The sequence below is a fragment of the Pan troglodytes genome, chromosome 7, assembly GCF_028858775.2.
Source record: "Pan troglodytes isolate AG18354 chromosome 7, NHGRI_mPanTro3-v2.0_pri, whole genome shotgun sequence".
NCBI lineage: Eukaryota > Metazoa > Chordata > Mammalia > Primates > Hominidae > Pan > Pan troglodytes.
Window position 1 is genome coordinate 9060828 of NC_072405.2, and position 26705 is coordinate 9087532.

A 26705-nucleotide genomic window follows, 5' to 3' on the forward strand; every position below is an offset into this window, starting at 1 on the left:
GCAGTAGAGGCTATTCCTATCACCAGGAAATTGCTCATTCTACTTAAGATTGTGGGAGCTGTTAAACTTTCTAACTACAAACAATATGTTTTAAATAGATTGCTTTTACAAATACATGTTAACTAGATACAAAGGAAAATGGATACACTTTAGATTCTCAAACATACCCCAAGGGTTTATTCAAAGAATTTTTTTTCTTTTTTGAGATGGAGTCTTGCACTGTTGCCCAGGCTGGAGTGCGGTGATGCCATCTTGGCTCACTGCAAGCTCCGCCTCCCGGGTTCACGCCGTTCTGCCTCAGCCTCCCGAATAGCTGGGACTACAGGCGCCCGCCACTATGCCCGGTTAATTTTTTCTGTATTTTTAGTAGAGACGGGGTTTCACCGTGTTAACCAGGATGGTCTCGATCTCCTGACCTCGTGATCCGCCCACCTTGGCCTCCCAAAGTGCTGGGATTACAGGGGTGATCCACTGCGCCCAGCCTCAAAAAACATTTTTATATGTGGGATTTCTGTACTTCTTGAGAAAAATTAGAATATGAATTATGAAACATAAAATCAAAACATTCATTTTTATTATTTTTCATTGTTTTTATTTCTAATAGTCACAAATATTTTACTTATTTCTACATTATAAACATTTTTGGGCCAACTTTGTAGGATGTATTTATGTATATGAAAGAAGTGAACACATACTTTCCAAATCTGCTTTGTATTTTTGCATTGAATGGCAAAAGGGTATTAGTGTATGACTTATTCCTACATGTATTTTAACTAAAAATGATTAACATTTTTAAAAAACATATATAAACCTGTCTTTGATCTTGAATGCTATCTAAAGAAAATGTGTTTTACAAAATTGCTATGTCAAACTGTTGTTTCTTTATCTCATATCTATTCTCTTATTTAAAGGTATTATTTACCATGTTGTCGAATGTTCAGTTAGACATATACTTTGGGAAACAAAATATAATTATTTCAATAGCCTCCTTTCTGAAGAGCAATAGATATGAGATGTCAGTAAGAAGGAGCCATCAGACGTACGCTCCTACCAGGAAGCACAGATCCCAGTGGAGAATCAGTGTTAACAAGTGTTGACATCCCAGGCCTGAAAACTATCTCAGTTTCATCCTCCACAGCTATTGTCTTCTGCCAAAAATGCATTACATAAATATATATAATACGTTCTTATGTATTATATATACACACCATGCGTATATGTGTAGGTATATATATATAATAGCTATATATTTATTTGTTTTTCCTTTTTTATATGTTGTCTTCCCTTTTTACCTCCTTAGGCCCTCATTTTGCTGAGTACTTGCACTGGGATGTCACCGAAGAATGTGAAGTTCGACTTGTTTGCAAGGTGAGAAACCCGGTTCTAACAGGAAAACAATAAATCTCATTCTGGTTCCTATCAGAGAGGCCTTTCAGGGAGCAGCTGTGGCCAGATCTGTGATGCTGGTGAGGAAACGTGTGGTGCCTGTGTAGCTGCGGATGGGCGGAGTGGCTTTTGGGTCCTGTGGACTTTTTAATGCTTGGACTTCAGTGCTTATCTTTTCTTCTTCACGAAAAGATTACAGTGTAGTGGGATGCAATGGAAGGTTGGATTATAAAAATTTTACTTAAACGATTATTAAGTGAGTTTATGAGAAAGCGTGCCCTGGTGAAATACACCTAGAAGTGCTGCTCATACGAGTTCATCAGGAAAGGAAAGGCATGCTTTGGAGACAAGATACTTCTTTCAGTTTCATTTAACAATGTAGTAATGAAATATGTTTTATTACTAAATATAAAAATCTGTTTTTTAAGCAGCAAATCTTCAATTTAATAACTGCCTACTATTTGACTGTCTCAGGATGAGGGGATGGGGGAAAAAGATCAATAATGCATTGTTTTTACTCCCAAATTAGTTTCTTATTGTCTGCTGGATAAGAGAGAAAAGTAAACAGATAGTTTCAATAAAGAGATGATTCCTGAGCTGCATGTGCGAAGGGGACTAAGAATTATGCAGGCCAGTGAGTGAGAAAAGATGGTTCTAGGAAGATCCAGCAGCAGGGAGGGACAGAGAAGCTGAACTGTGCACTTAAAAATAAAAACAATAAAAAACCCAAGGCTGGTGGGCAAGTGGGGCATTCCCCTGCAGGACCCAGAGGCTGGCCATGGACTGAGAGGGTACAGAGCACCTGAGGGCTGTTAGTGCAGTGACACGGGCTGCTTGTTGACAAGGAAGGCTGGAGGTGGCAGGGCTGGAGGACGACGCTTCAGTAGCCTGCTGAGAGATGGTAACTCCAGCAGGGCAGTTTCATATCCACAGAGAGAAGGAGATTTAGGATACACATCCAGCAGTTAAAACCAGCAGGGGCTGGCAAGTAGCTGGGTGTGGGTGAGAGGGAAGTGTACTGGAGGACCGAGTGGGTGTGATATTTCTTGAGATCAGCACTGTACGGGGAGGGCCAAGTTTTAGGGTTTTGAGAATACATTCAATTTCACAAAGATTTAGTTATATCCGTGGAATGGTCAGTAAGGCATAACCGGCTCACGACAGGACATGTGAACCTGGCAGCAATGGGAAAGTCAACTGGAGCATGTGGATTCATGAGATATCGTGTGTGGATTCATGAGGTATTGGGAATGCTTGGCTGTGGACATGACGCAAGTGGGTCAAGCTGCCAAAGGACAGCCTTTAGAGACAGGAACATCACGAACAATTGGGGCATTCTGGAAAATTCAGATTGTCAGAGGAGAAGAGGAGACCAGCTCCGGGATTATTAAGCAGAAACCCTCAGAGAGTTCAGAGGGAAAGCAAGTGACTTGGTGGCCGCTGGCAGGGAGGGACTTTGGAGTGAAGCGCTGCGTGGCCGGGTGAGGAGGGGCGGCTGGAGGCAGCGCTGCATGGCCGGCTGAGCAGGGACAGCTGGAGGCAGCACGGGCTGGGTGCTGGGCTTTCCAACCCCACTCCCTGGCAAGGCGGGGTCTCTACGTGGTGGGCTGAGGAGATGGGACACAAGGGGGGATATGAGCAGGAGCCCGCTGCCCTCTGAGGTGCTCAGCTGGCAGTGAGGGAGAGAGAGGGGAGTCAGGGTGGCTTTGTCTTTCTTTCTGGATGGAGACACTCAATCCTATTTATAGGCAGAGGGGTCAGTGGAAGAGGAGTCACAGGTGAAGGAAGGGGAGCGCATGGGGACACAGGAGGGGCAGTGCTGGCCTGGAGGGAGATGAGACCAGGAGGTCAGCACAGCCATGCAAGGGGCTGCTTGGCCCCCAGGGCAGCTCCCTGTGAAGGACAATGAGGGGGCGGGGGGGATGCCAAAAACCAGGGCAGAGCAAGCGGCGGATCCATCAGTGCAGCCCGTTGGTTTCATGCTCTTTCCAGTGAAGGGTTGGAGGGTGTTGAAGATGAGGAAGGTAGCCCACAGTGGGGGGAGTGGCGGGAGTGGGCTGTGATTGCCACTGAAGGAGGCAAGACAGCAGCTCCTTATTAAGAATGGAAATCAATGTTGAGTGCATCAACGTGGAGATAGCTCGTAGTGGCCCACATAGGGGTGTTGGGATTGATTTTTCCAGACGTGGCCAGTGACCTGGTGTGAGTCAGGGGACAGACTCATGATTGGGGTCTTGCTGGATGGAAGTTGCAAGAAGGGAAGATGGAATAGGAACTTTGGGTCTTGCTTAACTGTCGTTAGTTGGTCAACCAGCTGTCTAAGTTGAGCAGGAAAGTGAGGCCAGGCGGGATAAATGGAGAGGAGGCAGGGCTAAGCCTTGGTGATCTCCACTTGGCCACCTCGGCGGGGACACTGGGGTGTGAGCTTGTTGATGAGCCTAAGTGTCAGGTGGGGACCTGCCGTGAAGAGCAAGTGCGTGCCTGTGGAGCGGAGGTCTGCAGTGCACTCGGGACTGGACCTGGGCAAGGGGATTTGCAGGAGGATGGGGCATGGGGGTTTGGAACTAGGTGGGTGTTGAACACACCCTAGATAGGTGCAGGTTGCTCCTAGAAATTTGTGTGATGAAAGGAACCTTCTTACTATTCTGACCATCCTCAGTATTGGTAATTAATTTGCAATCTGATTTCCTGTATATATATATATATATATAAATTATAATATATATTTTAATTGCCAATCTAATTGCTTACTGTCTCTTAAATCAATAGTTTTCCCTTCCTCTCTTCTTGAAAGAAATTTATATATATATAATTGATAATACATTATATATATATTAGTGATAACTAGAGCTAAGGCTTTGATTCGATAGGTTCGATAACATGCTCAAGGTTGTGATAAATTTATTATAGAAAAATACTTAGATTTATTTTTGGTAGTGAATTTCTTGCACTAGTGTGTTTAAAAGGAAGATTCAGAAATGAAAACATTTATAAAAGAAGAGAAGAAGTTTGCTTGCAAGGAAGCTGCAAGGGAGGTGGTCTTTAGAAGTCTTGCTCAACAAATGAAAAGCACAATGGATATTTAAAGGGAAGAATCCCGCCAGGTGACTGATGATAGCCTGTGTATGTAGTCCATTTATGCTGCAAAAACAACTTTCTCAAATTATTTACCCTGCACAGAAAGGTATGTTTCTTCCAAATTTTAGACATCAGCACTGCAAAAATCAGTTCCTTAGGGAGTCAGCAACTCAAAGCCCAGAGCAAGTCAGAGTGACTTGGTTATGGTGCCGGTTTATTCTTTTTGTTGTTGTTGGTATTGTTGTTCTGACCGTGCCATACAAGGTGTGTGTGCACTCCCAAGGCCAGTGGCGAGACCCCCGAGTTCTGCTTTCCGTGGGCTCTGATATCATCTTAGTGGGATAGAACCGTCTATAAATATTTAAAATTATTTTAGGTTCCCTGACTAAAGTGATTCATAAATCTTTAAACACAGATATTGGGAAAACTAATATTACTTGAGATTTGAGGGTTTTTTGTGCAATTTAATACATTTGATTTACATACTTGCGTCCCTGTCAAGCCTGTGATTCTGTGCACCGTTTTGTCTACAGGGTTTTTCATTTAATAATGTGGTGCAGATGGTTATTTTAAAAATTATTAACGTGAAAAAATAGATGGAGAAAAACTTATGCAAGGATGCAGTCACATTATAACTTCAGAGAAAACCATTTTTAAAAGTTTAAGACACAGAGAAACCACAATCATAAACATAAGAAAATCTGTTAAACATTTCTTACACAGCAGAAGTGGAGAATTAGCGCTGACTCTTAGGAAGTGTGAGTCAGGCATGGGCCATATGTAGCCTAAGAGGTGATGTAATCATCTTTCCTAGACATTCATGTACAGTTTAGGTGCCCATATTTTGAAGAGTTTATGGTAGAGAGAAGTTGAGGGAGTGCAGAGAAGAAACAAATGAGTTATTTTGGGGAATTAGAACCGCCTCCCCCAATTATAGGACAAATACATTAATTACAGATATTTATTTCAGAAAACAGAAATTGAAGGTCATTGGAAAGGCATTTATTGGAAAGGACCAGCAATGTAAAATTTTTTTGAAGAAGAGATGAAGAGAAAACAGTATTGACTTAAGAGACAGTAAGCAATTAGATTGGCATTGAAAACAGACACCAAAGAAAATTTTGAAATGTTAAAGCAAAGGGAATTGTCTGCTAGAGTCGTGGAGCCTCAGCCGCAGTCCATTCTAAGATTTGTTATAAAGGAGTGGTTCTGATTTAGAAGGAAGACACTACTTTGCAGCTCAGTGGGATACCTTCCATCTATGTATTCCACAAACATTGATGGGACAACTTCTGGGTGCCAGGCAGGCAGCCATGCACTTGGGGACAAGTGTTAGTGAAACAGACGAAACCCCTGCTTCACAGAGATTCAGTCCCAGTGCTGTCAAGAACGATGCCATTTCCCATAGCGGATGTGGAAATTCTAAGCTGTGTTGCACTGTTACTCTAGCAGAGCTGATCACACTGTTGAATCATTTTCATTCTTTTGTCATCAACATCACTCTTCTTGAATTCACATGGGATGTGAACATCGAATTGTCAGACTTGTATAATCTCATGGGATTCAAACATTCTGCCATGCTGAATCAGAATTCTTCCTCGTCCCTCAGACCAACGCCGGAGCATGTGAATTGGAATGCTCATTTATCTTCGGAGTTCCGCAAAGCTTAGTTTCTAGCCAGCGATTGAATTGTGAGGAATTTCAGTATAGGGAAGGTCCTCACCTCTAGTGAGCATTTTTGTGTTAAGATTTCATTTTCTTTGTGTCCCTGTACCTGAAATGTGATGCTGCTAAAAGAGCAGCTGCCAACCAGCTTTATAGACCCCTCAGAATATTCTCTATTATTCAGAAATCCCCATATATATTGCTTAAGACTTGTCTTTGTTAATGACATTTCATATAGACCAAAAGATCTTTATGCCGTCTAATTTCATGGACTAGAATGACGAGAATCATTTGTCCTTCTGTGAGCAACTGTGAGGACTTAATTATCTTAGAAGGTGGAATTTAGAAATGTGTTTGACGTTATTGGGAGCGACAGCTTTTCCATAAGCCTTCGTCTGAGACTGTCTATAGTAAAAACTAAGATTTTTTGAGGGGGGGGGCTCTGTGATTTAAAATTCTAATAGACTTTCTTTTTCTCATGAGTCAGAATGATTTACATACTAAACTTAAGCTTTCTACCTCACAGGTTGCAAACACCAAGAAAGAAACCGTTTTCAAATGGCTCAAGGATGATGTTCTGTATGAAACGGAGACACTGCCTAACCTGGAGAGGGGAATCTGTGAGCTGCTCATCCCAAAGGTATCAGGCATTGAGTAACACAAGACGAAAGCAAAACAAAAACGGCACTTTCAAATAACTCGTAAATTCTGCATTCCTCTAATTTGCATCCTGAATTTCGGTGGTTTGCAAAGAAAATGTATTAGAGTTTATTACGTTTTCTAAGATTGCAGTATTGATTTTACATAAATATGGAATGTGTTTTCTTTGCAGTTGTCAAAGAAGGACCACGGTGAATACAAGGCAACCTTGAAAGATGACAGAGGGCAAGATGTGTCCGTCCTTGAAATAGCTGGCAAAGGTAAAAGAAAACCTCCTTTGTTCTGTGAACAAGAAATTCCTTTCACCAACAGGATGCGATGTATTCTGAAGGCAGGTCTATCTCTAGCCTCAGCTATAGCACAGCTTGTTTCTTTAGCAGTAACACTGTAGAAAAAACTATTTGTTCTTTGGTTGCCTTCAGAGTTTTTTCAGTGTTTTAGAATAATGTATGATATTACTCTGGGTTTATATGAAACGTCATTTCGGTCCATCATCAGAAGCCAAGCAACGCATTACTAATGCAGTTAAAATGATGGAAACACTGAGGCAGTGATTCAGTTAAATGTAGAGTTGGATTTATGTTGAGTAAAACGTTCTTGATCCTTGTTTAAAAAGTGAATAGGTTAGAAGGGTTTATCGCACACATAAGCCTTTTATGGATAAATATTGCCATTTTAATGATTCATTTTTCAACTGAACATCACAATTTCCTGTATCGATTTAATTAAACATTGAAAATGCTGCTTTTGGTTAAAGTTACATGTCGTAATGGTGCGTATCCCTTCTCATTTTCAGTGTATGATGATATGATTTTGGCAATGAGTAGAGTCTGTGGTAAGTAAATGCCTTTTAATTTTCAAGTCATTTGGGGTGCTGAAATCACTATTTCCTGACACGGGAAGTCACTGCTGCAAAAGAGGGCACCATGGAGCTGTGGTGCGTGTTCTGTGGGAGGCCCTGGATGGAAGGGCAGGGTGGTGATCTGCTGCCGATGAAGCTTTTTAAAGGATTTCCCTCAGTTTTGTCTGGAGTTTGAGTTTTACTTTAAGAAACTCAGTTTGGGCTTCCTGATTAGCCACTTCTTCTATCCTGTCTTAGGTTAATTGGCATGATTGCTTTGTATATAATTGCTATGAGCAGCTTTTTACATATGTTGAATAGCCGTAATGAATTTTTAAACCTCTCACTTTGCGTCGTACACATTAAACCATATGTTATCTTTACAAATAAATGCCCAGAGGTGGGATTGCTGGATCACATGTCAGTTCAGCTTGTTTTTGGAGGAAACTCCACACTCTTTTCTATAGTGGCTATATTAATTTACATGCCACCAACCATGCACAAGTGTTCCTTTCTCTGCTTGCCAGTGTTTTATCTTTTGTCTTTTTGATAATAGCCATTCTAACAGGTGTGAGATGATATCTCACTGCAGTTTTAATTTGCATTTCCCTGATGATTAGAGATGTTCAGTATTTTTCATGTATCTGTTGGCCATTTTTCTGTCTTCTTTTGAGAAATATCTGTTCAGATCCTTTGCCCGTTTTTAATGGGTTGTTTTCTTCCTGTGGAGTTCAGTTCCTTATGGATTTTGAATATTAGTCCCTTAGCCAATGCATAGCTTGAATATATTTTCTCCCAATCCATGGGTTCTTTCTTCATTTTGTCAATTGTTTTCTTTACTGTGCAGAAGCTTTTTAGTTTTGTGCAGCCCCATTTATTTACTTTTGCTTTTGTTGCCTGTATTTTTGATGTCCTATCCAAGCGATCACTGCCCAGATCCATGCGGCGAAGCATTTCCCCCACGAGCTTCCTTCCAGCGGCTTCGCAGTTTCAGGTCTTACGTTTAAGTCTTTTATCCAATTGGCGTTGATTTTTCCATGTGGCATAAGTTAAAGCGCCAATTTCACTCTTCTGCATGTGGATATTCAGTGTTTCCAGCACCATTTATTAAAGAGACTGTCTTTCCCTATTGTGTCTTCTTGGCATCTTTGTTGAAAATCAATTGACCATCAATAATTTAATTTTATTTCTGGGCTCTTTATCGTGTTCCATTGGCCGATCTGTCTGTTGTCATGTCAGTGCCATGCTGTTTTGGTTTCTGTAACTATATATTTTGAAATCAGGAGCGCGATGCCTCCAGCTTTGTTCTTTTTCCTAAGGATTGTTTAGACTATTAGAGGCTTTCCTAGTTGCATACGACTTTTAGGATTATTTTTCCTTTTTTTTTTTGAGACGGAGTCTTTCCCTGTTGCCAGGCTGTAGTGCAGTGGGTGAATCTCGGCTCACTGCAACCTGCATCTCCTGGGTTCAAGCGATTTTCCTACCTCAGTCTCCAGAGTAGCTGGGACTACAGGCACGCATCACCACACCCAGCTAATTTTTTTGCATTTTTAGTAGAGATGGGGTTTCACCATGCTGGCCAGGATGGTCTCCATTTCCTGACATTTTGATCCGCCCGCCCGCCCGCCCGCCCACCGAGGCCTCCCTAAGTACTGGGATTACATGCTTGAGCCACTGTGACTGGACAAGGATTATTTTTCTATTTCTGTGAAAAACAACATCAAAATTTTGATAAGAATTGCATTCAATCTTTAGATTGCTTTTGGTAGTAAAAATGTGGCTTTACTCTTATACTCATGAAATTATTTTGTGTTAAAATATCTCATAATGTGTCCAAGGGCCACTCATGGATAATAGAACTGACCAGAAGGTCTTGAAGAGTGAGTGTGTATAAGGAAAATGCAAAAAGCAGAGTCCTCACTGTGTGCTTGTCACCTCGAGGCAGAGATGCAGCGGCTGAGGAGACATGCACATTATGTTGGGAGTTGGACAGGGACAGAGGGGACAGGCCCAGAACTTCCCACATCAATAGGGAGCCTTTATTCTCATGGGAAACCGGACACCATGGGCTGGAGTCTCTCCCTGACATATCAGAATGGAAGAAGTGGAAGGCATGTTGTCAACACACTCACACCCACACACTCACATCCCCACACTCACACAGCAGTCACATACACACACGATTTCCCACTCACACATACACTCACACACACCAGTGTACCCACACCCTACACACTCACACACTCATACATGCACACAGTTACATGTGAACTCACACACTGACACACACACTCATACACACACTTACTCATATGGGCACACACTTGTGCAGACTCACACACTGATGCATACAGACTCATACACAGGAGCCCTGGGAGGCTGGGGGAGCATTGGGGGAGGTTGATACAGGCTGCGGAAGCACCGGGAGAAGCTGATGGAGGCTGGGGGAGCACTGAGGGATGCTGATGGAGGCTGGGGGAGCACTGGGGGAGGCTGATAGAGGCTGGAGGAGCACTGGGGGAGGATGGGGGAGCACTAGGAGAGGCTGATGGAGGCTGGGGGAGCACTAGGGGAGGCTGATAAAGTCTGGGGGAGCACTGGGAGAGGCTGATAGAGGCTGGAGGAGCACTGGGGGAGGCTGGGGGAGCACTGGGAGAGGCTGATGGAGGCTGGGGGAGCACTGGGGGAGGCTGATAAAGTCTGGGGGAGCACTGGGAGAGGCTGATGGAAGCTGGGGGAGCACTGGGGGAGGCCGATAGAGGCTGGAGAAGCACTGGGGGAGGATGGGGAAGCACTGAGAGAGGCTGACGGAGGCTGGGGGAGCACTGGGGGAGGATGGAGGTGCATTGGGAGAGGCTGATGGAGGCTGGGGGAGCTGCTTCTGGTCTGTGTGCTTTGCTCTCAGGCTGCTCCGACCCTCCCGTGTTCTGCCTGGTTAGGGTGGTGTTGGTCTCATGAGTAAGTGTCAGGGAATTTGAGCAGAGGGAAGGGGGGTCGTGTGGGGGAATATGGCTCTGCAGTGTGTTGACTTCACCCAGTTCCCAAGCTGTTTTTCAAGTTGTGATTCCTCGAAAGGTGAACTCCTGTCTCCGAGTAGAGGAAACAGAGTCCCACCTGACTGGGGAGGGGAGATGGTGGTCAGGGATCTCTGCCTCTTACAGATTTTCAATAACCCTCCTGTCTGCAGCCGGCCCAGATGCAGGGACCCTCCAAGGCCTGAGCTCACTCCGTTCCCTGGGCACTTTTTGGCTTTCTTAGCCCCGCACAGTTCCCTAGACCTCACGCCCCTCCCTCCACCTCCAGAAGCTCTGGGGATGGGCTCAAATTCTGTCATTTCCTCCCCTGTTGTCCCTCAGGTTCCTGGGTGGTTTCCTCCTTTGCAGTGGACTAGCGGGGTTTAGGGAGGTGTGGAAGTCCAGGCAGGCAGTACCTCGGCGTGACGCGGCCACGCAGCCGCAGGCAGGCAGTACCTCGGCGTGACGTGGTGACGCAGCCGCAGGCAGGCAGTACCTCGGCGTGACGCGGTGACGCAGCCGCAGGCAGTACCTCGGCGTGACGCGGTGACGCAGCCGCAGGCAGTACCTCGGCGTGACGCGGTGACGCAGCCGCAGGCAGTACCTCGGCGTGACGCGGTGACGCAGCCGGAGAGAGCTTCACGCACACCATCTCTTCATTCTTCCTGAACTCTGTCACGGAGGGGGCCTTTATTTATTTATTTTTGGTTGGTGCTCTTTCTTTCCTCATGTGTATTTAAGGATAAAAGGAAAACAAAGAGCTTCGCCATCATAACAGTTTCTATTTTGGTTTCTATTTCTTTACATACTCGGAGTCACAAATACCGTTCATGTTGTTTTTTTCCCCCACATATTTTATAATTTTCTTTGTTTTATATAGATGTTACATTCACATTCACTTTAAAAAATAATTACTTATTATTTCATGGAACCACAATATCATGGTTTAAGCTCTTTTCTATAGAGAAATTAATGAGTTTCCATTATTTTAAATAATTGTACAATGCACACCTTTGGGCAAGCAAAGGCTCTTTCAGTATTTAGGAATATGTTCTTTGAACTCCTAGAAGCACAATAACTATGTAAAAACTAAAAGTAATTTTAAGATTCATAATATAAATTTCAAGTTGCTTCCCAAAATGAAAAAATACTATTTAAAATGCCTCTTTGTTACAATATCCTCCACAACAGTTGGTGATCATCTTATTTTCCATTATCTGTGCTAATTATGTAAATCTAGTTTTCTAGGTAACTGTATGTGAATGTAAATTTCCAAAGGTTGAATATCTGATAACAATCTCTACTTCCAGTTCAGAGCTTCTGCCTTCATCAATGCTACTTCCTTATCTTCTCCTTTCTGACCTCTGACCCATAGATCATCTACCTCAAGCGAATTAGTCTTCATTTTTATTCCAAGTACACTGTGTGTGTTCTCGTTTATTGCATTTTCTTATTGCCCCTGGGGTTTCTTCTGCTTTCCTTCCTCTGACCCAAGTTTCATTTGTCTTGAAGAACCAGCCGAGGTGCTCCCATCTGCTTGACTCCCACCTGAAAGAGTCCTGCTAAATCTTAACGTCCCTTTTGCAGATTTTCTACAATAGTTCAGCTTGGGGTTAACTCACCTAGCATTTGCCATGCACCGTTGTTATTTTGCCTCCTTTTCTTAAGCAAAGCTGCTGAGGGGCAGATGTTGAATCTTTTTAGACAGTTCTATATCTTTTACAGTATTCTGCAAAGAGCTTTTCAGATAATTCTAGCATGGTAAGAGCTTGTTTAATGAATGGAGACAGCATGGGAATAAAGTATAAGAATTTGTGGCTGGCCGACTTTATGAGAGACACAAGTGAGAACAGGATTGCAGGTGGGGACAGGAGGGCTTGCTGCAGCGATGCTTTCTGTGATCACACAGCAAGCACTCCTTTTCCTAGATCTGAGGATGTTTTATTTTCTGCAGGGAAATCTGCTTCGCCACTGAAGGTACTCTGCACCCCAGAAGGAATACGACTTCAGTGTTTCATGAAGTATTTTACAGAAGAAATGAAAGTGAACTGGTGTCACAAGTAAGTATGACAGCAGCCGATGGAGGCCGTGCCGTAGGTGGGGCTGTCCAGGGCGCACAGCTGGGACCAGGCGCTCCCTGGGGAACATCAAGGCACTGCCATTTCCCCTCAAAGTTTTATAATTTTGAGCAATGATGACAACCTTTAGCTCAGGGAAGGGGGCCCTCACGGCAGTGGGGAGGACGTGGAAGAAGGAGGCAGAGGAGAAATGCCTGATAGTGTTACAGACAAATTTCTCCAGTGTCTCAGTCACCAAAGGTGGCTTTACTAGTAACACACGTTTTCTCTGGAAGCGAACAGAGAGCTGAGGCAGAACTAATAAATAATTTGTAGAAAACAGACTCCAAATTTCCAGTCTGTTGGTTTCCCGCTAGACTTGATTAAAAGTAAAAGTACCAAAACAAGCCCAATCATTAAAATTAAAAACGGAAGAAAACAAGACCAAGCCTGAAGACACAGCAAGGTTTTCTGTATTTCATGCTTCTCTGGGTCGGTACGGATCACTGAGAAAACTACCAGAGACTTCTCATGCAACCCATAGCACTGGGCAGGTCCCTGCTGCCCTGCCTCTGGGGTGTGGCTCCTTCCCAGCCAAAGCACAAGCCGACATCTGAAACAACCAGGCAAACTGCTGGCTGAATCGAGGAGTCCCCCAAAACAGGACTCGCATCAGGGTCACTAACCCCTATAGACATCACCGCAGATAAAACTGGACTTCAGGTGGGTGGGAAGGACAGACAGAGCAGGGACGGTGGCTTTTTAACGATCTCTTCGCTATCCAAAGGATGACGTGTTCAGGCCAATTATTTGATGGTGTCAAGGCACCCAGATGTTAACGCCCCTCAGTACACTGTACCCAGGGCGCCCACACCCCGCCTTTAGTTAACGCCCCTCAGTACGCTATACCCAGGGCGCCCACACCCCGCCTTTAGTTAACGCCCCTCAGTACCCTATACCCAGGGCGCCCACACCCCGCCTTTAGTTAACGCCCCTCAGTACCCTATACCCAGGGCGCCCACACCCCGCCTTTAGTTAACGCCCCTCAGTGCCCTATACCCAGGGCGCCCACACCCCGCCTTTAGTTAACGCCCGTCAGTATGCTATACCCAGGGCGCCCACACCCCGTCTTTAGTTAACGCCCCTCAGTGCCCGATACCCAGGGCGCCCACACCCCGCCTTTGGTTAACGCCCGTCAGTACGCTATACCCAGGGCGCCCACACCCCGCCTTTGGTTAACGCCCCTCAGTACCCTATACCCAGGGCGCCCACACCCCGCCTTTAGTTAACGCCCCTCAGTGCCCTATACCCAGGGCGCCCACACCCCGCCTTTAGTTAACGCCCGTCAGTATGCTATACCCAGGGCGCCCACACCCCGCCTTTAGTTAACGCCCCTCAGTACCCTATACCCAGGGCGCCCACACCCCGCCTTTAGTTAACGCCCCTCAGTACCCTATACCCAGGGCGCCCACACCCCGCCTTTAGTTAACGCCCCTCAGTACCCTATACCCAGGGCGCCCACACCCCGCCTTTAGTTAACGCCCCTCAGTGCCCTATACCCAGGGCGCCCACACCCCGCCTTTAGTTAACGCCCGTCAGTATGCTATACCCAGGGCGCCCACACCCCGCCTTTAGTTAACGCCCCTCAGTGCCCTATACCCAGGGCGCCCACACCCCGCCTTTGGTTAACGCCCGTCAGTACGCTATACCCAGGGCGCCCACACCCCGCCTTTGGTTAACGCCCCTCAGTACGCTATACCCAGGGCGCCCACACCCCGCCTTTGGTTAACGCCCCTCAGTGCGCTATACCCAGGGCGCCCACACCCCGCCTTTAGTTAACGCCCCTCAGTGCGCTATACCCAGGGCGCCCACACCCCGCCTTTAGTTAACGCCCCTCAGTACCCTATACCCAGGGCGCCCACACCCCGCCTTTAGTTAACGCCCCTCAGTGCCCTATACCCAGGGCGCCCACACCCCGCCTTTAGTTAACGCCCGTCAGTGCCCTATACCCAGGGCGCCCACACCCCGCCTTTAGTTAACGCCCCTCAGTGCCCTATACCCAGGGCGCCCACACCCCGCCTTTAGTTAACGCCCCTGAGTACGCTATACCCAGGGCGCCCACACCTCGCCTTTAGTTAACGCCCCTCAGTGCCCTATACCCAGGGCGCCCACACCCCGCCTTTAGATATCATAGTTATCTAATGAATATTTCCAAAGGAAAATCAATGGTTATGACTATTTCACTTTTAATATCACTGGTTTGCTTAGGTGACTGTAAGTAAATTGAAGAGTTGAAAGCATACATGTTCTTAGCTTTTTTCCTATTTCAGTTTTGACATAGTGTGCTTTTTTCTTATAATGGAGTCAGTACCTCTGTGCTTGGAATCTCTCACGTGTTTAATTTTACTAGCCTTGTTTATTCAAACTGAAATGGAGTCAGTGTAGATCCCATGTTAAGGGATTTGTTAGGAAAGTGTATTGAAGGCAGGGTGTTTTTTTTTAAAGGACTGTGATAACAGGAGCTTACAGGACTAGAACTCTGGTGTGTTTTGTGATGTAATTGTTTATCGGGATTTATTTTGTAGGACAATGAGTAAATCTACATTTCTAGCTGAATCAAACCTTCCCCTGGAAAAGGAGAATTAATCATCAGCATCTTTGAGCTTCCTTCTTATTTACAGCGTATTGTCTTGCTGTAAGTTGTACACACTTGCAATGTGTGTCCTGCCATCTGTCATAAACACGTTCATCTTCTGGGAGAGGCCACCCCCCTCTTCAGCCTTGTGTGGTTTGTAGTACACGCCATGCACTGTGCTGGGTCTGGGGGGTACAGAGATTAAACACACACCCACACACAGGATTAAACACGCCCTGTGGATGTGTATGACCACACAGAAGTGTGTGTAGATATAGGTCATGTTAGTGTTAGCAAGCAGGTACTTTGTGTTACGCATTCAACACATGTTATTTTTATCTAATCCTCACAAATGCCCTGTGAATTAGGTATTTATACCCACATTTTATAGATGTGGAAACTGGGGTTCAGGGAGAGAAAATGTCATTTTGTCAGTCACACCCCTACTAAGTGAAAGAGCAGGGATTTGAACGCTGGCTGGTCTGGTTCTCATCAGTGCTCTCCCGAGAAGCTCCAAGCCCAGTGAAGAGGGTGGGTCCTAGACAGGCAGGCAGATCGGGGCACAGCTCATGCATCTGACTCATCAGTGACCCTGGATCAGAAGAAAGCATCCCTAGATACAAAAAGAGAAGGAGATGTTGTTGCAAATCCCACAGACTTGTAAAAGTAACATTATTTCTATGTTTTCTCTTCCGCAAACAAATTCATTATACAACGAAAGAGGCATTTCTTTTTTTTTTTTTTTTTTTTGAGACAGAATCTCACTCTGTCACCCAGGCGGGAGTGCAGTGGTGCGATCTCGGCTCACTGCAAGCTCGGCCTCCCGGGTTCACGCCATTCTCCTGCCTCAGCCTCCCAAGTAGCTGGGACTACAGGTGCCCACCACCACGCCTGGCTAATTTTTTGTATTTTTAGTAGAGATGGGGTTTCACCGTGTTAGCCAGGATGGTCTCAATCTCCTGACCTCGTGATCCACCCACCTGGGCCTCCCAAAGTGCTGGGATTACAGGCGTGAGCTACCGCGCCCGGCCAACAGGCATTTCTTTAACACCTTTATAACTAAACTATAAGACCTTAACTTCTTACTATTTGACTATTAAACAACATGAAACTATATTAGGTCGTCATCATGTATGATTATAATTCACTGCTTGATGACTAAATGCGTTCTTATTAGATAGCAACTGGAAAAAAAGAATAATAAGAAAATTAGTTGGAAAATTTGTTGAAATATACTTTAGCCATTTGAGGCTAAATAATCCACTTCACAAAACCTATGAAGCCAGGGAGTGGAGCTGCCAAAGACTGGTGCTGTGGGTCCTGGAATATTTTGTGTTAATGGGTGACATGGAATCAATAGAGTGCAATGAGAATTTTGTGAAATGTGGACGTAAGCAAAGACAATTGTTCTTTAGTTAAAAATGCTGAGTAAAACATCAGAGGCTATAGAACATGTCACTTTAAGGGAAGGTTAGAAACTTATTCAACGTGAGTTAGAAGCAGGCAAAGAGGAATTCAGCAAAAATGTTCTTAAGAGAAAAGCTTTTGTTCTGTTACTGAAAGGTGAGATTAATATATCATCTAGACATGGCTAGATCTCAAAGTCTGAATATATTGACCACTGAAGTCTTGGAAGTATCTCAGAAACTAAAGAAATTGCAGTCTCTCTTTCTCTGTCTCTCTCTCTTTTTTTGAGACAGAGTCTTGCTCTGTCACCCGGGCTGGAGAGCAGTGGTGCCATTCTAGCTCACTGTAGCCCTGATCTCCTGGGATCAAGGAATCCTCTTGCCTTGGCCACCTCACATGCCTCACAGTGTCTTTATGGCATACAAAGAAGAGCATGCTTCAAACTCCAAATGTGTATTTTAATTCATTTCAGCAGATTTCACACACAGAGTCTGACTTTGTAAATGCTCTCCTAAAATCTCAGCTACCTCATGAACTAACTGGGAGGAGAGGTGCCTGCCTGACACCCCAGACACCTTCCCCGGCACATCTTCGTCCTTATGTCCACAGGGTGGGAGGGGCCGTGGCTGGCCATGTCTCCAGTGGGAAGGGCTGGGGCGGTGACTGGACCTTCCCTCTGTCCTGGGCGTGGCTTCAGCCGATGTGTGGTGTGTCTTGCGGTCCTGGCCTGTGACAGCTGCAGGGGTGGGAGCTCCAGTTATGTGCAGTCCCCTCTCAGAAAGCACAGGGCGTCTCCAGTTCTCTGCATGTGTTCTGATGTTTACTATTTAGACAGCAGTAGCAAAAGGCTGCTGGGTATGTTAAGGTCCCCTCAGGCTGTCCCATCTTGTGGGGCTCTTCTGAAAGGAGGTCTGCATTCCTCAACACTGTCCTCTCCAGCCTAGAAGCAAATATTTCCTAGCTTCTGGGAATTTCTCCCTTTTATCTACATTTCCCTTCAAAAGGGGAGCAAGATCTAGGTGGAGTTGACTTGAATTTTGGACCACACTGAGAAGAGCTCGGACACCACAGCGCTATTGAAACCTTCAGTGGACTTGACGGAACCACTGCCTCGGAGGCGCCGGCTCTGTTCTTGTGCTTCCATCTACCTGCCTCCGACAGAGTCGGAGTGTTGCTCTGTCACCCAGGCTGGAGTGCAGTGGCATGATCTTGGCTCACTGCAACCTCTGCCTCCTGGGTTCAAGTGATTCTCCCACCTCAGCCTCCTGAGTAGCTGGGTTTACAGGCATGCGCCACCACGCCTGGCTAATTTTTGTATATTTAGTAGAGATGGGGTTTCACCATGTTGGCCAGGCCGGTCTCGAACTCCTGACCTCAGGTGATCCACCTGCCTCGGCCTCCCAAAGTGCTGGGATTACAGGCGTGAACCACAGTGTCTGGTCTGTCAGTCATTGATCTCAGACTTAGTTTTTAGATTTTTACACTTGTGTTACTTCCAGCCATTTATTTTATTGTATATAATATTCAGTTACAAATTTATAATATTTCTAAATCGTTCACTGTGAAATAATTTTAGACTCATAGAAAAGTTGAGAAGAAAGTAAGGAGTTCCCTTTCATCCTCCACCCTCTTCCCCTGAGGTTAACGTCTTGTGTAGCCACCTCCACCCTCTTCCCCTGAGGTTAACGCCTTGTGTAGCCACCTCCACCCTCTTCCCCTGAGGTTAACGTCTTGTGTAGCCACCTCCACCCTCTTCCCCTGAGGTTAACGCCTTGTGTAGCCACCTCCACTCTCTTCCCCTGAGGTTAGTGTATTGTGTAGCCACCTTATAACCATCAAAACCAGGCGCTGAATGATGATGTAATACTATTAACTCTGCTACAGACCATTCAGATTGCACCTTTTTTTCCAGGAACACCCTTTTGCATGTTCCTGTGTTGAATTGCAGGTCCCATGTTGTGATTAGGTGTCCTGGCTCCTGGTTTCCCCCCTGTGTAGGACAGTTCCTCAGGCTCTCCTCGTCTCTCTCGGCCTGGGTGCCTTGAAGCCTTCTGTCAGTCACTTGGAAGCACGCCCCTCTGTCTGGGTTTATCTGGTGTTTCCCGTGATTGGGTTGGTGACTCAGTTTTAGCTGGAATACAACAAAAGCCATGATGATACCTGATCACTGGGTCAAGGCAATGTCTGCCCCGTCTCTTCCTGGGAACGTTATTATTTTTCTCTTGGTAATTAGTAAATACTTTAGGACTTGGCAAGTCTCTTGTCCCTCTGCAGACCTGTGTACTGGGATTTGAGGTTCAGCAGTGAATCTGGCCTTCAGCACTGATTTCTGAGGGGCTGGGTAGAGGGTGATTTTCTAGTTCCCTTTTCCTTTTACATTTGTTCCACTGGGAGGCACTGGCCTCTCCTCTGTGCATCTCCTCATTCAGCTGCTTGGCTGTATCCGTTTGGACTCAGGGATGCTGACTTTGTTCTATGAGCTGTTACTTTGCTCAAATTGTTCCAGCTCTGGCCCTTGGGAGCTCCTTCCGGTTGTCTCCTGCTTGCTCCAGTGTGCGTGCCTGCATCTTCTTAGGAGCAATGCCTTATTTTCTGGGCCCGTAAAACATTCCCAATTCATCTCGTATTTTCTGCCCCATTTCTACAATCCCAGAAGTCCTGGCTCCTGGACAAAGGGTGGCATCAGAGACTATCGATGTCTCAGGGAGCCGCGGGTCTTACATGCTCTGGAGACAGGGCTGGGTGACGTGTGAGTGCACACGGAGGCACACACTCGCTCATCCGTGTCCACTTCTGCATCTCACCGTCTGTGTACTAGAATCTGATTGGATCCTAGCCCAACTCCACAGGCTTCATTCAAGCCTTGTTCCTTTCCTGAGCTGTAAAGCCTGGCTCTCACCTACTGTTGTTGTTTTTTGTTTTGTTTTGTTTTCAATCCTAGTATTTACATCAAGCAGTTTCAGAATTAGTAACTCATATCTCCGTGAGAAACAAATGTGCAAACTAGAGTTCAGTGTTTCCTACAATTAATTCCTTTCATCTTTAGCCATACAGTATCAAATCAAAATATTGCTTTCCAAAGTTACTTTATGTCTTTACGTTCTGGGTGGTAAGCAATTCATTTGCAACATAGTTACGTTCATTTGTTACCGTTCATATTTTGTTTTGGGTTCCCCTTGCTTTCAGGTTGCTGTTCCTCATTTGTTTTGGGAAATGTGAAAGTCAGTGTGGTTGTAAGAGTCTGAGCTACAGAACTGGAGCCCAGACCTTCTCTCCTCCTCCCTGCTCACCTGCCCCCGCCCCTTACCTGTCTCCTTCCCACCTACCCCGTCACAGGCGACCAACCTGCTGGTTGCTTTAGCACGAAGGAGCAGAAACGTGTGCTTTCTTCTATCCTCCACTGTCTTATATTAATGTGAACCATTTTAACTTTAGTTTGGAATGAAGGGATTTGGTCATGTTTTGTAATCAAGTAATACGAAGAAGAGGTTTTGTCATATTTGGCCCATTTATGTCTCTAAACAACAGTAATAATAATTTTAAAATTCCTATATGTCCAAGTCATTGTCTAGGTAAGGAAACAGTTATCTATTATTTATTATATATATATTATTTATTATATATATATTATTATATATTAATTCAGCGACTAGATAGTCAAAGAAATTAACAGCTATTTTTGAGCACTAGGATGTGTTTGGCCCTCTTATAAGTTGCTCATTCAGGGGAAGCCAAATGAGTGGGCGTGGGGTCTAGGGTGAGACTCTGAAGCTGGGAATGGGAAGCTGGAAACCAGCATTTGCCCTCAAGGTGAGGAACCAGAGTTGCAGATGCAGGGACAGCGGGAGCCTCTGCTGGAAGCTCTGCTAATAGCTGTCCATGTTCTGTGAGTGGCTTTGTCTGAGTCGTATCGAGGGAACAGAATTAGAACCCAGTGCAAGAGAAGTGTGTGTGATGCAAGAGAAGCTGGGGTCAGAACGCCAACATGGGCAGCTCGAGGCTGGGATTGGGGTTGAAGGCAGCTGCTGATCCCCGGCTCGTGGCTACCTTTCTGCAGCTGCAGCCCAGGGAAGGGTAGCGTCCCAGCTGCAGGCTGTGGGGTCCTGGCTCAGGGCATCTTGCATGCGTGCATGTGTTTACTCGGATCCCAGGGTGGCAGCAGAGGCCGCAGCTGTGACGAAGGAGGTGGGGCCAGAAGCATATGGGGTGCCAGAAGGGCACCAAGTGGGCCAGTGTGTGATTTGGTGTCCAGTGGACACCATTCCTTCATTACAGTGGTTTTTACCCTTCGTCACTGGCTGAGATTTGGGTTCAAGTGTTCTTCCCCCAGATTGCGTGGCTGTTGTAAAGAATCTCTCGCTTAAGTAGAGGGTCACTTTTTAAAAGTGAAACTTGAATGATAAGTCACTCCAAAGGCCTAGGGCCGTCAGCATGAGGCCAGTGACGCAATTGTGTGCAGTGGGGCCCTTGTCTCCGCTGCTGCCCAGCCGGTGTGTCCAATTACACCAAAGTCAGGAGGCCGGTGGGACACATTTACAGCTATTTTATGAATGATCGCGTGAAGGTGTACCTTTTTCCCTTGTCACCTATATCAAACTAAAATTATGTTTATTTTTCTGTAAGCAAGTTGCTAATTGTGTGAGTAGAATGGATCACCACTGAAATGGGACATAGTCCAGCAGAACATAAACGCCACAAAGGCTAAAACGCTGCCACTTCATGAAGCATTTGCAGGGCAACTTTTGCGGCCCAGTGAATTTCACCTGTTGGACAAAGCTGTGGCTGATACGGTGGAAACTCCACTAGCTTTTCTTCATGACTCTAAGTCTAAACAGTGAGATTTCGGGGCTGTTTGCAATTTTACCCCACGGAAGAAGTTCTAGTCTCTCTCTCTTTCTCACACACACACATGTACACACAGAGCAGAGGTTTGAACATCTTCGTCTATACATCTAGGATGCAATAGTTTTGGCACATAATTTAGTTTTTTGAAGAAGACACATTTGAGTTAATGGAGATCAAGAAAACATTGTCTTCTCCCTAACACCCACGTGATGTGTGGGAGGATGAGCTCACACAGGGTGATGAGCTCACACAGGGTGGCAGCGATTGTTGCGTCCTCTCGGTGAGACTGACCAGCGTCAGCACGAACACAGCATTTCGTGCAGGATGCAAGACACCAGGCATGACGAAAATCGTCCCCTTCTTCGCAAGCGGGGAGCTCGTCACAAATCCCCAAGCAGTATCCAGGCTTTGCAGGGCAGGGAAGCAGGGTGGGGCCAGGGAGGACCGAGGGCCTTACTGATGTGTGGAGGCTTAGGCTGGAATCCTGTCCCACGGGTCTGTGTGTGTGCAGGAAGCACACATAGCCAAGTTGGCTGTGCCTGGTTGTGTGTGTGTGTGTGTGCATTTGTTTGAACTTTGACCCTCATCAGTTCCAACAAGAGAGGGTGACAAGATGACTAAGGCCCATCAGTGTTGGCAAAACAAGTTTTTCTGACTCTCAACAGAAGAGTTCCACACCCTTGTTGAACGCTGTTTCCTTGGATGGGGTACATTTAGTCAATAAACGATTACAGTGGGCTCAGTTCCCCACTGATCTGCAATTTCTGATTTGCTGATCGGTCTGTAAAGTGTCCAGTTGTAAGTGCATCCAGGGGGATAAAGAAGTCTTTCTTAATCAAGCTGTGATGTCCCTACAGTGTGTCAGTGTCTCTTTGCCTTCAGGTCTGTGCACAGATGGGCTTCTTGCTGCTCCTCACACGCCACAGTTTGGGATTGAGTGGCTAATCCACTGCCTGGTATATGTTCTGTGCAAGGTTTTTCTTTTCTGCAGAGCTGGGAATCACCATGTAAAGTCTAATTTTCCTTTTATACACAGGGATGAGTAGGTCTGAGTGCTGGAATGGCCCATCAGTCACTTTAGTAATAGCGACCTGCTGTGAGCTCACAGGACGGCTGGTGTGGCCACTGATGCTCACCTGCCCTCAGACACACCACAGATGGAGAATCTGGCGAGTCCATGTTGCCTTTAATGTAAGCGCCAGCCTGCAGCTTGCAAACATGGCACTCTCGGCCCGGCCGGCTCTGGCTGCTGAGTGCTGGGGCCTGGGGTCATGGTCTCATCGCTTCTCCTTCCCTCTCCTGCTCCCCACGCAGCCCATGCTGACTGTGGACTGAGAGCAGCTGGGCGGAGCCTGGGGCTCTGCTGCGGGGTCAGCCTTCGTGAGGCTCCCAGGTCAGCAACGTACAGAATTCCAGATGCGGGACTGAGATTCCTGAAGGACTGCCTGGTCCGATTCTCCCGCCTCTTTCCGGGGAGGGGCAGCTTATGGGAAAAGAGAGATAATTAACATATTGTGAAGGGCTAAAGGGGTCACTTTTACATTATGTGCATTCTAACACAGTTTTTAAAAGTTTAGATAGAACGAAAGTGCTCACACTGCCCTGCCTTCTAAGGCGGCAGGAACTCGCTCCCACATCGGCAACAGGAGAGGCCAACCTGATTACTGTAGACAAATGTGTATCAATTATGTTCCAAAGTTGCTTCAGTAGATGTTGAGCATATCTTCTTGGATTCCTAAAACAACCGCACATGGGCAGTGTTAGATCCTCCCTTCTCTGTCCAGGATCCCAGAGGCTAAGTCTCAGGCTGAAGCCAATCCCACAAAACCATCTCTGGGAACAGCCATTTCGGCCTCTCCGGCTTAGTGTGCGCCAGGATCCCGCTGTGCCTTCACAGAACCTCCCACTTTCTATCTGGACAGACTCGATTCCGACACACACTGCCAGCACCACCACCAGAGACCGGGACGCAGAGCCAAGCATTTATTTTTACATATATAATTTTTGAGACAGGGTCTCGCTCTGTTGGCCAGGCCGGAGTGCAGTGGTGTGATCACAGCTCACTGCAGCCTTGACCTCCTCTGGCTCAGGCAGTCCTCCTGCCTCAGCCTCCTGAGTAGCTGAGACTACAGGTGCTTGCCACCACACCCGGCTAATTTTTTTATTTTTGTTGAGACAGGGTCTTGCTTTGTTTTCCAGGCTGGTCTCCACCTCCTGGGCTCATGTGTTCCTCCTGCCTTTGCCTCCCAAAGTGCTGGGGTTACAGGTGTGAGCCACCACACCCAGCCTGAGCTGTGCATTTATTATGGGCTTAACATATATTTGTTGAAGGAAAGAATAACAGAGAAAAAGGCTATGATGGTGAGGAGGGCTGGAGAATTCCCTTTCCCGATGGAACATAGGCATTCTTGGTTGCTGGCAAGGGTAAGGAAAGATGCCACAAGCACCACAGCTGGCTGTCTGTGCAACTGACCCAGCCCGCTTCCCCAAGCTGCGGCTGTTCTGGAGCTGGTGCCTGAGAGAAACAGGTCCGCATTCCAGCTCTTGGGTGGCCCTGGAGTCTGTCCTGTTTTCATGTACCCATGACTATGACTTCCACAGATCTCTCAGGCTCCCTCTAAACTGAAGTAATGTTAGGAAATAACTTATACACTTTTGTCTGCAGTAAACAGTTTGGCCTTATATGTTGCAGATGTGGAACCTTAGAAGGCGGGAATGTATGAGCACCTTGTTTTTATCTAAACTTTAAAATATTGTAGCATAATACACATAATGTAAAAGTGAGCATTTTAACCACCTTTAAGGGTACTGTTCAGTGGTGTTAAGTACATTCACATCATTGTGGAGCCACCAGCACCACCCAGGACCTTTTCATCCTCCCACCCGAAACTCTGTTCCCATTAAACCCTCAGTCCCCACTCCCCTCCCCCAGCCCCTGGTACCCACAGTTCTACTTCCTGTCTCTGTGAATCTGACTACCCTAAGCCCTTCACAGGAGTACATATTTGTCTCTTTGTGACAGGCTTATTTTACTCAGCAAAATGTCCTCAGGGTTCATCCACATTGCAGGAGGTGTTGGGATTTCCCTCATGTATTTATGGACCACGTTCTATTGTTCCATTCATCACCAATGGACGCTTGGGCTGCCTCCCCACCGGGGCAGTCGTGAACGATGCTACGAAGGATGTAGGTGTGACAATATCTCTCCAAGACCCCGTGTTCAATTCTTCGGATCTACACAAGTGCGATTGCTGGATCACGTAGTAGTTCTAGATTTAATTTTTTGAGGAACTACCATACTATATAGAGTAATGTTAAGCCCATTATGTTGTGACAAGTATATATTAAATAATAATATACCTTTAAAAATTAAGTATCATTTAATTTTAGAAAGTTTTCAGATCTGAGTTACTGATGTGGTCAATACATTCGTAACAGCCAGAATAATCTATTGTGACATTGGCATCAGCAGCTTAGAGAAGGCTGTCACAGCAACGGGACATTGCCCTGTAGACATTGTGCGTGTGACATGGAGACCCTAACTCAGATATGTTCCTGTTGCTATTTTCAAGAGATGCTAAGATCTCATCCAGTGAGCATATGAGAATCGGGGGGAGTGAAGAGATGGCCTGGCTGCAGATATGTGAGCCGACCGAGAAGGATAAAGGAAAATACACTTTTGAGATTTTCGATGGCAAAGATAACCATCAACGCTCCCTCGACCTGTCCGGACAAGGTAAGAGAATTCTTCTTTAGCATTTAATAATTTCCTATTTAGAAATCCATTTAGATGCTGAAGGGAGGGAATACAATATGAATACAGGAGACAATATGAATTTACGATTTTCATTTAGAGAAAATGAAAAAATAAATTTATTCTTTTTTTATATATCAGTTTTCATGAACCATATTCACTGGTATAATATTTGAGTGAATAAATAAAATCTGAACACTGAAATGGTTAGTAACGTATGAACTATTTCCTTACAGCTTTTGATGAAGCATTTGCAGAGTTCCAGCAACTCAAGTAAGATTTGTGTATTTAGTTACTATGATATCCTGTGGGCAGTTGAGTCCCAGTCGTTTTGGCTGCATGTGGGAATCTGTATGGAAGCCTGGGTGACCCAAAGAAAGAGCCATTCCTGGGACAGAAGTGGCAATTTAAGCAATGCAGTATGTGGAGGGGTGGGCATTCTCCTAAACCAGAAGTGCATTTATAAACGGACTGTCCAGAGTCATCGGAACCCCGGATGAATTTCGGAAATCATTATTGTGAGAGTTGAAGAAAGAGAAAAGAAACACACAAAGCAGATTAACAGTCAAAGACAGGTTTATTTTGGAGAATAAACCTGAGTGGGGCTTTTGGCCGATTTCGGTCAGGAGCGCTTTCTTTTACAGACTAAGGGTATTTAAGGGTTCTGGCTCAGGCTAGGAAGGTTTCTGTGTGGAGGAGAGTTTTATTGTGAGGTTGGAATACCTCTGGTTGGAGGGGAGCTTATCTCAGGGTTGGAATGTTTTTGATTGGAGGGCAGGTTATGCCAGGGTTGGTATGTTTCTGGTCGGAGGTGTCATTTGTGGTTTATGGTCATGCTGACATTAGCCCTTAAGCTGATGTTTTTGGGCTGGACTTAGGCGGTTTCTAATCAAGGAAAACTTAAAATGGCGATGCTAGTCCAAGATGGCGATGCTGCTGCTCTGCCAGTCATCATCAGAGCAGCACATCACACAGAGCAACTTTTTAAGGACAATTCGGGGTTTTCAAATGCACCATTGAGTCTTCGCACATCCGAAGCTGACCGCAGTCCTTGGCCCATGCTAGCTTATTTAATAAACATTAGTTGACTGGGTGCAGGGATGAGCAAGATAGATCAGAAACTGACAAATTCCGAAAATATCTCAAGTCTCCAGTGCAATCTAGTGAATTTGTGAAAAAAAAAAATCTCTTCAACCTGTGAGCTGGAATGCTAAACTTTTCTGTGGGTTTTAGCATCTGGATAATAGGGCATTTTCCACCTCAAAATGGGCAGTGGGAACCATCAGGAAAAATCAATGATATCCATCCTGGGGTCCTGTGACCCGAACATGTTCTTCTAAGAGAATGCGAACGTATCTCCTTC

The 26705-nt window shown here is 45.7% G+C and overlaps 1 protein-coding gene and 1 long non-coding RNA gene across 5 annotated transcripts in view; one reads left to right on the top strand and one right to left on the bottom strand.

The window, feature by feature from the left end:
* MYOM2 (myomesin 2) overlaps positions 1 to 26705 on the top strand; it is a 131671-nt gene that overhangs the window by 101779 nt on the left and 3187 nt on the right. For all 3 annotated transcript variants that reach the window (XM_063816856.1, XM_024344984.3, XM_054656508.2), the window contains 7 exons: positions 1301 to 1368; positions 6656 to 6769; positions 6962 to 7049; positions 7586 to 7624; positions 12599 to 12704; positions 25161 to 25324; positions 25579 to 25615. In XM_063816856.1, the coding sequence (XP_063672926.1) occupies positions 1301 to 1368; positions 6656 to 6769; positions 6962 to 7049; positions 7586 to 7624; positions 12599 to 12704; positions 25161 to 25324; positions 25579 to 25615 (616 nt within the window). The remainder of the gene's footprint in view (positions 1 to 1300; positions 1369 to 6655; positions 6770 to 6961; positions 7050 to 7585; positions 7625 to 12598; positions 12705 to 25160; positions 25325 to 25578; positions 25616 to 26705) is intronic.
* Positions 14931 to 26705, bottom strand: part of LOC107976219 (uncharacterized) — a 44075-nt gene continuing 32300 nt past the window's right edge. For both annotated transcript variants that reach the window (XR_001719988.4, XR_002941915.3), the window contains one exon: positions 14931 to 15949. This is a non-coding gene — a long non-coding RNA (uncharacterized LOC107976219). The remainder of the gene's footprint in view (positions 15950 to 26705) is intronic.